This window comes from Procambarus clarkii, chromosome 31 (assembly GCF_040958095.1).
Source record: "Procambarus clarkii isolate CNS0578487 chromosome 31, FALCON_Pclarkii_2.0, whole genome shotgun sequence".
Taxonomy (NCBI): Eukaryota; Metazoa; Arthropoda; class Malacostraca; order Decapoda; family Cambaridae; genus Procambarus; species Procambarus clarkii.
The window spans coordinates 41,551,148-41,564,301 of record NC_091180.1 but is presented as its reverse complement, the minus strand read 5'-3'; the positions used below and the strand labels follow the sequence as shown (position 1 = coordinate 41,564,301).

Sequence of the window (13,154 nt, the reverse complement as noted above, 5' to 3'; positions counted from 1 at the left end):
CTATTATGTTAAGTATGTCACCTATGCACATATTTAATAAGTCAATATTGACCTATTAAATTTGCGAGAACGGGTTGGGTTCTTGTCAATAATTACCTGTACATAGCATGTAAGTACATTTGGTGTTGGTTTCGTCTAATGTTGTTTAATCTTCTTTCCCTTTAGGTAGTCCATTGGTGCTCAGTTCTTGATAACTTTCCCTGATTTGGGGCTCGATCAGGAAAGTTCAGGGCATTATGGCCCTAGAGAGAGAGACGAAAACCAACCCGTGTAAAGAGCTAAGAGAGTCCATAACACTTACCAAGCGCATCTAAGATGTCATCAAGGCGAGGTAAACAGAATGATTTCTTCACGGTGACCCCGTTGAGTTTACGATGGTAACTATACAACCTTGCATTTCCGTGAGGGTTTGGCACTAATATGCAGGGTGAGATTTGACAATCGACTTGAGAACGGTCCAGGACGGACCGAAACGTCGTCGTCCCTTCACTTTCTAGTGTGTGGTTTGGTCAACATGCAGGGTGAGGCCCAGGGTGAGGCCCAGGGTGAGGCCCCGGGTGAGGTCCAGGGTGAGGCCCAGGGTGATGCCCAGGGTGAGGCCCCGGGTGAGGTCCAGGGTGAGGCCCAGGGTGAGGCCCAGGGTGAGGCCCAGGGTGAGGTCCTGGGTGAGGCCCAGGGTGAGACCCAGGGTGAGGCCCAAGGTGAGGCCAAGGATGAGGCCCAGGGTGAGGCCCTGGGTGAGGCCCAGGGTGAGGCACAGGGTGAGGCCCAGGGTGAGGCCCAGGGTGAGGCCCTGGGTGAGGCCCACGGTGAGGCCCAGGATAAGGCCGAGGGTGAGGCCCAGGGGGAGGCCAAGGGTGAGGCCCAGGGTGAGATCCAGGGTGAGGCCCAGCGTGAGGCCCAGGGTGAGGCCCAGGGTGAAGTCCAGGGTGAGGCCCAGGGTGAGGCCCAGGGTGAGGCCCAGGATGAGGCCCAAGGTGAGGCCCTGGGTGAGGCCAAGGATGAGGCCCAGGGTGAGGCCCTGGGTGAGGCCCAGGGTGAGGCGCAGGATGAGGCCCAGGGTGAGGCCCAGGGTGAGGCGCAGGATGAGGCCCAGGGTGAGACCCAGGGTGAGGCCCAGGGTAAGGCCCAGGGTGAGGCCCAGGGTGAGGCGCAGGATGAGGCCCATGGTGAGGCCCAGGGAGACTCACAAGGTTTATCTAATATGTAGGGTGAGGTCCAGGGTGAGCAAGATTACATGGCATAGTTGAGCAGGATTACATGGCATATTTGAGCAGGATTACTTGACAAAGTTGGGCTGGTTTACATGGCATAGTTGAGCAGGATTACATGGCATATTTGAGCAGGATTACTTGACAAACTTGGGAAGGATTACATGACAAAGTTGTGCAGGTTTACATGGCAAAGTTGGACAGGATTACATGACATTTTTGTGCAGGATTACATGACATTTTTGTGCAGGATTACATGACAAAGTTGGGCAGGTTTACTTGCCATAGTTGTATCGTGTGGCGCCGGTCAAATCAAGGTAACAATAACTAGCACATAGTTGTACATTCTGTGATTTTATGAGGACCTGAGAACTTACTTTTGAATGGAAGTACTTACTGTAGTAAGTACTGAGTACAAATAACCTAACTAACCTGGAAGAGGAAAATATGTCTGGACAAAATCTGTAATATGAAATTTTCCAGCTGTGGACCTCACATCAAAATGTTTTATGCTAGTCTGTGATTTCTGATTTTAGCATGGGTAAAAGTTAAAATTTTCTCTAGTTTCGTTCTCAAGTTTAGAAGAAACTGAGTAACATTAAGGGAATCAATTACGATATTTTCAAGTGAATCCTTAAAAGCTTTGAGAAGTCGATGGCACTTAGGACCAGAGAGCATCTTATAAGGAGATGTTCCTGGTATTCCTTCCCAGCGTTATATAGTCGTAATGTCTTAGCGCTTTTTGATAGTTTCCTTCCTAGTGATTCCCAACCACTTGGGCTAGACGGTAGAGCGATGGTCTCACTTGATGCTGGTCGGCATTCAATCCTGGACCGTCCTAGTTGTTCGGCACCGTTCCTCCTCCCCGTCCCATTCCAAATTCGCATCCTGACCCCATTCCAAGTACTGTATAGTCGTAATGGCTTGGCGCTTTCTGATAGTTCCCTTCCCTTCCTAGTGACTCACTGGGAGCACTTATAAAAACATTAGCATTAGTAAGTCTAACTGGTCGTCCCGTTCATTACCTGTTTCAATGCAGTATTTCTTAAGCAAAGAATTAAATGTTTGGTGACAGTGTTGTGAAGAACCCCGAGAGGTTGCATGTAGCGACTAGACAAGACTGGAGTGATGTGAAACTCTTGGAAATTGGGTTTGAACAAGTCTCTCTTGAAATTGGTTCCACAGCTGCTTCGGATTTCCTTAGAGAAACCATAAGGAGTAAACAACTTTAACAGATATTTGCTAGTTTTGCAGCAATATTTCTTATAGATAAAGCTATTAGAGATTTTGTGGTATGCCACAGTTATGACATAGTGATTGCGATTCTTGGTCTTGGGTTATGGTCCAACATAATAATGAGCTTGGTGAACGGCCCTGACTGGACTGTAATATGCATTAAAGTTGCCTTTATGGTAGGAGCATTAGACATGCCAGCAAGTTAACTTGTAAGATATGAATTTACAAAGTATTTGACATTCTGAGACATTCTTGGCCAAAAGTAGTCTTGAACAATAGAGAATAAGTCTTGTTAATTCCAAAATGTGAATGTGAATTATAGGTTAACTTTAATATGATTTTGCGATGTGCTCTTGGAACAGTATAGACCACTGCTCCTTAGGTCACTTGACTAGCAAGGGATTTCAACGACGTGAAGACTGAGTCGACCTCGGTCTCCGCAAATGGAGGCACCATCTTGAAACAGTGCGTTGGGTCGACGGCATCATCTTGACACAGAGAGTTGGGTCGACGGCATCATCTTGACACAGAGAGTTGGGTCGACGGCATCATCTTGATACAGTGCGTTGGGTCGACGGTATCATCTTGACACAGAGAGTTGGGTCGACGGCATCATCTTGATACAGTGCGTTGGGTCGACGGCATCATCTTGATACAGTGCGTTGGGTCGACGGCATCATCTTGATACAGTGCGTTGGGTCGACGGCATCATCTTGACACAGAGAGTTGGGTCGACGGCATCATCTTGATACAGTGCGTTGGGTCGACGGCATCATCTTGATACAGAGAGTTGGGTCGACGGCATCATCTTGACACAGAGAGTTGGGTCGAAAACGTACAGGTTGACAGTTTTTACGGTGTTGTCTCTCTTCGTGGTGTGTGGTCTCTAGTGGCAAGTCACGGTCCTTCAAGCTGATCACCATGTATGCTTTCTCGGGCTTAACCTTCACTTCCAAGTTGTCTCGCTGCCGTTCTAGATCCCTTTCTCTTGTTATTTTCCTTGTTCTAGTTCCAACTCTTGTTCATTTTGCTGGATGGCGATGGCAAGTTCTCGTTCTTTTAGTTGAATTCATTCTTGTTTTCTGGGTTGTTCAAGTTCAGCTTTCTCTTGTTCTCTGTTTCGTTCTAGTTCATCTTTCTCTTGTTCCTGTTTCGTTTTAGTTCATATTCGTGTTCTCGCTGTCGCAGGGCAAGCATGTCGTCTTCTCTCATTACTCTTTTTCTGCTTCTGCTTCAATCTTCACAAGTTTGAGCTTCATCTTCATCAATACTTGTGTAGATGTTTCTTGGAGGTAACATTGTTGTTGCTGTTCTTCTGTGATGGTGTAGTTTGCTACTAAATAATCCGGAATAAGATTATGCAGCTCAGACTTGGTTACTGCATGTGGTGCTGTAAGGTACAAGAGATAAGTACATGGAGACTTCATATGACATAACTCAGAGTGAACGTTTACAGTAATCAACATAAATAACCAATTTTCATTGTGCCTGGCTATGATGACCCTGCGGCCAGACGTACACCATACACCTAAACCACCTCCACTACCAAGCGCCACGTATCTAATTCTGTAAACATTACCAAATATGCCCAAATTTGGCACCGTAATCATGCCCAAACATGGCAACAAGCAAGGTGGGGGTGCCTCTCGCTCACTCTCTTTGACACAAAGCGACCTAAATGAAACATTAGCAACACAGGAATGGTCGCCAATGTTGGTAAACACACGACCTGGCGCTTCTCTCCCTCTCTCTCAACAGCCGCCTATGACTCAACTCAAAACTCAGGCTGTGGAATTCACTCAATCTGTGCTCCACTGTACCAACTTCAAACCATTGCGGAAAAATAGGATAATTTGGAATCCCAAATCCCAAACCCGAGCTGATGAGGTTTCAGCAAGGTGGCTGCTTCCTGGCTGATAGATCTCACTGCAGCCTTAGCTACGAGGCGTCGGAGGGTGTTGCCAACGGCAATGGGCCTGATACCCCTATCCTTCTTCTTTAGAGCATAGAGTGCTGCTCCATAAGAGACAGGCCTGATGTCCTCAGGGATGCCGCCAGCCAAACACATGTTGGAGAATCTGGTAAGTTCCACTAGAAGGTCCTTTGCAGCATCTCCAAGCACCGGGTTCAGAATTTGTTTGATGTGCTGGGGTCTTAGGCCTGTACAGCCCCCTGCTGAACCTGTTGGGAAAGACATGGCTGCTTTGTAAACCTCAGGTTCTCGGACAGTCAAGGGTTCTATGCCAGCATTGTTCTCCTGGGGATCCCTGCTGCTGTCTGAGGCTCTGGGTGGGTGTTTGTCTTGAAGAGCCTCTGCTGTCGTGGCGTTCCTGGGGGCAATAGTGTCATCGCTGGTCATGATTCTGATGGCACCTGTGGTATTGTCCTCTTCTATTTTCCTGGTGATCTGTGCTCTCATTTTGTGGTTCTCAGATGAGTTATTGTTGGTGGTCCTGCGGCTGGTGTTCTTGGCACGAGGGGGGAGGCGGACCAGGTTGTCTGCTCTGGGGAATTCATTAAGTGCCCTGATTACAGAGGTTGCTAATGACTTGTCTCTCCTGGGCGGTAATGCTAGGCATGCATTCCCAAATAGAAGGAGATTGTGCCACGATCCAGAGGTTCTGGGAGCATTGTTGACCTTTGTCAGCAGACTGGTGAGTTTGGCTGCTGCTTGGTGACTGGCTGCCTTGGGGATGTGGGGCAAGGTCCTGGTGGACGTCGCTTTGACTGCTTCAAGCAGATTATCTGCTGAAATGAAGTTGAGGGAGGTATTGTTCCTCGCTCCTGCAGCAGGTTGTCCATCGTCACTGCCCCGGGGCAGGCGCCTAGATCCTAGACAACCACCTGAATTGACAGTATGATAGCGGACAGTTCCATTTGAATTGAGACGATATCGTCTGTCACACACTTGACAGTTTCCTCTTGGGTAGTCATCTTCTTGGCTGGAAAGAGGCTGTGTGTCAGGTGCGACATGTGCCATGCCTAGATGTGATGACGCCTGGCTGCCCACTGAGTGCACCCTCTCCTTCCCAGGTGGAGAGTAACACAGCAAGCATTACCCTCCTGGGGGAGTTGGGCATGGCCTGGGCACCGTGTGTGAGTAGGCTGTGTGTTGATGGGCGGCTGGCTGGGTCGGGCGCAGGTAGCAGGGTGGGGGAAGATGGCGGGCGGGGGTGGTGGAGGGGAGGCACGCGAGGGAGGCCGCCGTCACACTTGTTACACACTATCAACACTCGGGGAAATCACTAGTGCACATTGTTTTTAACACTACATTTACCGATTTGCTCATGAACGCACTAACTTTCCACTAACATCACTGTAGGCAGCTCGAGAGCCTCCCTCATCACTCCCCCCTCCCCCCGCCCCCCGGGGGCTGGTTGGTGGCGGCACTGAGACGGCGGCGACCCTCACCTCACCCATACACTGTACCTGCCTCGCCATACACAAAGCTCAGACAACGCCCCTTTCTACGTTCATAGTGTGGGAATGAAGGAGATACGGTTCTTCTTGTCACCCCCGGGGCCTTCAGCAGGTATTCATACCTACATAGGTCAAGTCTTGGCTGGCTCAGGCAATATATATTAATATATATATATATATATATATATATATATATATATATATATATATATATATATATATATATATATATATATATATATATATATATATATAAAAAGGGTACCACCTCTGGTGCCAATGTGGGGACCCATAGCCTCGGAGAAGAAAATAAAAAGTATTCAGAGGAGACCTTGTGGTTTCTCACTGAACACTAATATTATCTTCTCCTACCACCCCCATTCTTTTGTATGTACACATATATATTTACTTTATTTGAACTTTGTTACAAAAAAGGAGTTACATATGGGTTACAAAGATGGTTATCATAGGTTGTCGAGTTCCTCCAGCTCCTCAGATGGCGGGCAGGAACCCTGGATGCAGTGCGCATTTCCCCTCTGTATCGCCACACTGAGGCGCTGGAAAAGAAAGCTTGCAGCTCTTGGGTCCCTTGTCGTTTCAATGAGCCTAGAACCCAGTTCTTTCAAAAAACTGGTAGCACATTTACCCCAGGCGCCGAGTGTCTCAGAAGCAATGGGGACAAAATTGTAGTGGTGATCCAGTTCTCTATACTTACGGGATTTGGCTGCTTCCCTGTGGGTGGCAGCGCCACCTGGTTGTGCAACACTGAGGTTAATGTAGGTGTTAGCCAGGGTTGATACGCACGTGTAGTCCCATACCAACTGCTTGCCATTCTTCCAGGGGTTCACTGTGATACCATCCGGGCGACCAATAAGAGCATCAGAGTTACGGGGCGTTAGGTAACGGGGCTCTCTTTCAGCTGGGCATCCAGCTGTGGTGAGGCTCCTCTTGATGATGTCATTAACTTTACTGTGCCTCAAGTGCCATCCCCCTGTGCTTTGGCAGAGTAGGCCATGGTGGCCATACCTGACAGCCAATACACCTATATATATATATATATATATATATATATATATATATATATATATATATATATATATATATATATATATATATATATATATATATATATATATATATATATATATATATATATATATATATATGTATATAGGTGTATTTACATATATATATATATGTATATATATATATTTATATATATATATATATATATGTCGTACCTAGTAGCCAGAACTCACTTCTCAGCCTACTATGCAAGGCCCGTTTTGCCTAATAAGCCGAGTTTTCATGAATTAATTGTTTTTCGACTACCTAACCTACCTAACCTAACCTAACCTAACTTTTTCGGCTACCTAACCAAACCTAACCTATAAAGATAGGTTAGGTTAGGTTAGGTAGGGTTGGTTAGGTTCGGTCATATATCTACGTTAATTTTAACTCCAATAAAAAAAAATTGACCTCATACATAATGAAATGGGTAGCTTTATCATTTCATAAGAAAAAAATTAGAAGAAATATATTAATTCAGGAAAACTTGGCTTATTAGGCAAATCGGGCCATGCATAGTAGGCCAAAAAGTGAGTTCTGGCTACTAAGTACGACATATATATATATATATATATATATATATATATATATATATATATATATATATATATAATATATATATATATATATATATATATATATATATATATATATATATATATATATATATATATATGTCGTACCTAGTAGCCAGAACGCACTTCTCAGCCTACTATGCAAGGCCCAATTTGCCTAATAAGCCAAGTTTTCATGAATGAATTGTTTTTCGACTACCTAACCTACCTAACCTAACCTAACCTAACTTTTTCGGCTACCTAACCTAACCTAACCTATAAAGATAGGTTAGGTTAGGTTAGGTAGGGTTGGTTAGGTTCGGTCATATATCTACGTTAATTTTAACTCCAATGAAGAAAAATTGACCTCATACATAATGAAAAGGGTAGATTTATCATATCATAAGAAAAAAATTAGAGAAAATATATTAATTCAGTAAAACTTGGCTTATTAGGCAAATTGGGCCTTGATTAGTAGGCTAAAAAGTGCGTTCTGGCTACTAGGTACGACATATATATATATATATATATATATATATATATATATATATATATATATATATATATATATATATATATATATATATATATATGTCGTATATATGTATATATATATATATATATATTATTTTTGTATCAACCCATGTATATCTTGTAACCATCAAATGCATAATAAAGCACAAAAATATTCAAGGAAGGGGGTGGTAGGAGAAAAGCACACAGAAACTGTATTGGAGGGGATCTAAACATTCCCTCTAATGCGTTATGCGTGGTTTCCTCCGAGGCTATGGGTCCCCCTTCTTCCAGCTAGAGGTGGTACTCCCTTCTATTATATATATATATATATATATATATATATATATATATATATATATATATATATATATATATATATATATATATATATATATATATATATATATATGTCGTACCTAATAGCCAGAACGCACTTCTCAGCCTACTATTCAAGGCCCGATTTGCCTAATAAGCCAAGTTTTCATGAATTAATGTTTTTTCGTCTACCTAACCTACCTAACCTAACCTAACCTAGCTTTTTTTGGCTACCTAACCTAACCTTACCTATAAATATAGGTTAGGTTAGGTTAGGTAGGGTTGGTTAGGTTCGGTCATATATCTACGTTAATTTTAACTCCAATAAAAAAAAATTGACCTCATACATAGAGAAAAGGGTTGCTTTATCATTTCATAAGAAAAAAATTATAGTAAATATATTAATTCAGGAAAACTTGGCTTATTAGGCAAATCGGGCCTTGAATAGTAGGCTGAGAAGTGAGTTCTGGCTACTAGGTACGACATATATATATATATATATATATATATATATATATATATATATATATATATATATATATATATATGTCGTACCTAGTAGCCAGAACTCACTTCTCAGCCTACTATGCAAGGCCCGATTTGCCTAATAAGCCAAGTTTTCATGAATTAATTGTTTTTCGACTACCTAACCTGCCTAACCTAACCTAACCTAACTTTTTCGGCTACTTAACCCAACCTAACCTATAGAGATAGGTTAGGTGAGGTTAGGTAGGGTTGGTTAGGTTCGGTCATATATCTACGTTAATTTTAACTCAATGAACAAAAATTGACCTCATACATTATGAAATGGGTAGCTTTATCATTTCATAAGAAAAAATTTAGAGAAAATATATTAATTCAGGAAAACTTGGCTTGTTAGGCAAATCGGGCCATGCATAGTAGGCTGAGAAGTGAGTTCTGGCTACTAGGTACGACATATATATATATATATATATATATATATATATATATATATATATATATATATATATATATATATATGTCGTACCTAGTAGCCAGAACGCACTTCTCAGCCTACTATTCAAGGCCCGATTTGCCTAATAAGCTAAGTTTTCATGAATTATTTATTTTTCGACTACCTAACCTACCTAACCTAACCTAACCTAACGTTTTCGGCTACCTAACCTAACCTAACCGATAAAGATAGGTTAGGTTAGGTTAGGTAGGGTTGGTTAGGTTCGGTCATATATCTAAATTAATTTTAACTCCAATAAAAAAAAATTGACCTCATACGTAATGAAATGGGTAGCTTTATAATTTCATAAGAAAAAAATTAGAGATAATATACTAATTCATGAAAACTTGGCTTATTAGGCAAATCGGGCCTTGAATAGTAGGCATAGAAGTGCGTTCTGGCTACTAGGTACGACATATATATATATATATATATATATCGTACCTAGTAGCCAGAACGCACTTCTCAGCCTACTATGCAAGGCCCGATTTGCCTCATAAGCCAAGTTTTCATGAATTAACATATTTTCTCTATTTTGTTTCTTATGAAATGATAAAGCTACCCATTTCATTATGTATGAGGTCAATTTTTTTTATTGGAGTTAAAATTAGGCCCGATTTGCCTAATAAGCCAAGTTTTCATGAATTAATGTTTTTTCGACTACCTAACCTACCTAACCTAATCTAACCTAACTTTTTCGGCTACCTAACCTAACATAACCTATAAAGATAGCTTAGGTTAGGTTAGGTAGGATTGGTTAGGTTCTGTCATATATATCTACGTTAATTTTAACTCCAATAAAAAAAAATTGACCTCATATATAATGAAATGGGTAGCTTTATCATTTCATAAGAAAAAAATTAGAGAAAATATGTTAATTCAGTAAAACTTGGCTTATTAGGCAAATCAGGCCTTGTATAGTAGGCTGAGAAGTGCATTCTGGCTACTAGGTACGATATATATATATATATATATATATATATATATATATATATATATATATATATATATATATATATATATTGATGATTAAATCATCGATAGATACAGCGATAGCAGGCGGCTTGACGTTTGTGAGGCTCTACACATCAAGAAGTCAACACCAGCAATCAACAGCCAATTAATGCACAATTATATTCTACCCACCTCAAGACTCCGCTCCAGTATAGAAGCATCAAGAAATATGGACCAATAGGCTTTCTACAAACACTTCTATTCAATACCCATTGTTTCGTGTTCTGTCTTGTGTTGATGAAATTAATACCCTATTAATGCCACCTCTTGTTCTGTCTTGTGTTGATGAAATTAATACCATATTAATACCACCTCTTGTTCTGTCTTGTGTTGATGAAATTAATACCCTATTAATGCCACCTCACCCCCATCCACCTCACTCAAATGTAGATATAAAATCGGAGATGCGTAAGTCTATTCAGTTGTGTATTTGTAAACTAAAGTCTTTGAAAATGTAATAAGTTTTACGAAACGCGCTCGTGTCGCGTCAGACTAAAAATAAAAATGAATTTTGGAGAATTGATTTTTGATTTACCTCCAACAGTGAAAAGAAATGTACGAAAGATTGAGAAAATTCGTGTTAGAATTATTAATCTTACTTTTTCGGTCATATTTAATAATATATGTCTACAGGAAAGACTGCTACCAAAATATACTAATATATATATATATATATATATATATATATATATATATATATATATATATATATATATATATATATATATATATATGTATATATATATATATATATATATATATATATATATATATATATATATATATATATATATATATATATATATATATATATGTCGTACCTAGTAGCCAGAACGCACTTCTCAGCCTAATATGCAAGGGCCGATTTGCCTAATAAGCCAAGTTTTCCTGAATTATTATATTTTCTCTAATTTTTTTCTTGTGAAATGATAAAGCTACCCATTTCATTATGTATGAGGTCAATATTTTTTTATTAGAGGTAAAATTAACGTAGATATATGGCCGAACCTATCCAACCCTACCTAACCTAACCTAACCTATCTTTATAGGTTAGGTTAGGTTAGGTAGCCGAAAAAGTTAGGTTAGGTTAGGTTAGGTAGGTTAGGTAGTCGAAATGCAATTAATTCATGAAAACTTGGCTTATTAGGCAAATTCGGCCTTGCATAGTAGGCTGAGAAGTGAGTTCTGGCTACTAGGTACGACATATATATTATTAAATATGACCGAAAAAGTAAGATTAATAATTCTAACACGAATTTTCTCAATCTTTCGTACATTTCTTTTCACTGTTGGTGGTAATTCAAATATCAATTCTCCAAAATTCATTTTTATTTCTAGTCTGACGCGACACTTGAGCGCGTTTTGTAAAACTTATTACATTTTCAAAGACTTTAGTTAACACATACACAACTGAATAGAACTTACACATCTCCGATTTTGTTTATATCTACATTTGAGTGAGGTGGATGGGGTGAGGTGGTATTTAATAAGGTATTAATTTCATCAACACAAGCCAGAACATGAAACAATGGGTATTTAATAGAAGTGATTGTAGAAAGCCTATTGGTCCATATTTTTTGATGCTTCTATATTGGAGCGGAGTCTTGAGGTGGGTAGAATATAGTTGTGTATTAATTGGCTGTTGATTGCTGGTGTTGACTTCTTGATGTGTAATGCCTCGTAAACGTCAAGCCGCCTGCTATCGCTGTATCTATCGATGATTTCTGTGTGGTTTACTAGGATTTCTCTGTCGATGGTTTGGTTGTGGGAAGAGATTATATGTTCCTTAATGGAGCCCTGTTGCTTATGCATCGTTAAACGCCTAGAAAGAGATGTTGTTGTCTTGCCTATATACTGGGTTTTTTGGAGCTTACAGTCCCCAAGAGGGCATTTGAAGGCATAGACGACGTTAGTCTCTTTTAAAGCGTTCTGTTTTGTGTCTGGAGAGTTTCTCATGAGTAGGCTGGCCGTTTTTCTGGTTTTATAGTAAATCGTCAGTTGTATCCTCTGATTTTTGTCTGTAGGGATAACGTTTCTATTAACAATATCTTTCAGGACCCTTTCCTCCGTTTTATGAGCTGTGGAAAAGAAGTTCCTGTAAAATAGTCTAATAGGGGGTGTAGGTGTTGTGTTGGTTGTCTCTTCAGAGGTTGCATGGCGTTTCACTTTCCTTCTTATGATGTCTTCGACGAAACCATTGGAGAAGCCGTTGTTGACTAGGACCTGCCTTACCCTACAGAGTTCTTCGTCGACTTGCTTCCATTCTGAGCTGTGGCTGAGAACACGGTCGACATATGCGTTAACAACACTCCTCTTGTACCTATCTGGGCAGTCGCTTTTGACATTTAGGCACATTCCTATGTTCGTTTCCTTAGTGTAGACTGCAGTGTGGAAACCTCCGCTCTTTTCCATGACTGTTACATCTAGAAAGGGCAGCTTCCCATCCTTTTCCATCTCGTAAGTGAAACGCAGCACGGAACTCCGCTCAAATGCCTCCTTCAACTCCTGCAGATGTCTGACATCAGGTACCTGTGTAAAAATGTTGTCAACATACCTGCAGTATATGGCCGGTTTCATGTTCATGTCGACTAAGACTTTTTGCTCGATGGTACCCATGTAGAAGTTTGCAAACAGGACACCTAGGGGAGAACCCATGGCGACCCCATCTACTTGCTTATACATGTGCCCATCCGGGCTCAAGAAGGGTGCCTCTTTAGTACAAGCTTGGAGTAGTTTCCTTAGGATATTTTCTGGTATGTCAAGAGGAGTACAGGCTGGATCACGATACACTCTGTCGGCTATCATCCCGATTGTCTAGTCCACTGGTACGTTAGTGAACAGCGA

General features: G+C 40.9%; 1 protein-coding gene across 1 annotated transcript; it reads right to left on the bottom strand.

Moving 5' to 3' along the window:
- Nucleotides 1-493: 493 nt before the first annotated feature.
- Nucleotides 494-1,168, bottom strand: LOC138370293 (uncharacterized). The gene has a single exon (XM_069334309.1). It carries the CDS (start codon nucleotides 1,166-1,168, stop codon nucleotides 494-496), a length of 675 nt encoding a protein of 224 aa, XP_069190410.1.
- Between the last annotated feature and the right edge of the window lie 11,986 nt (nucleotides 1,169-13,154).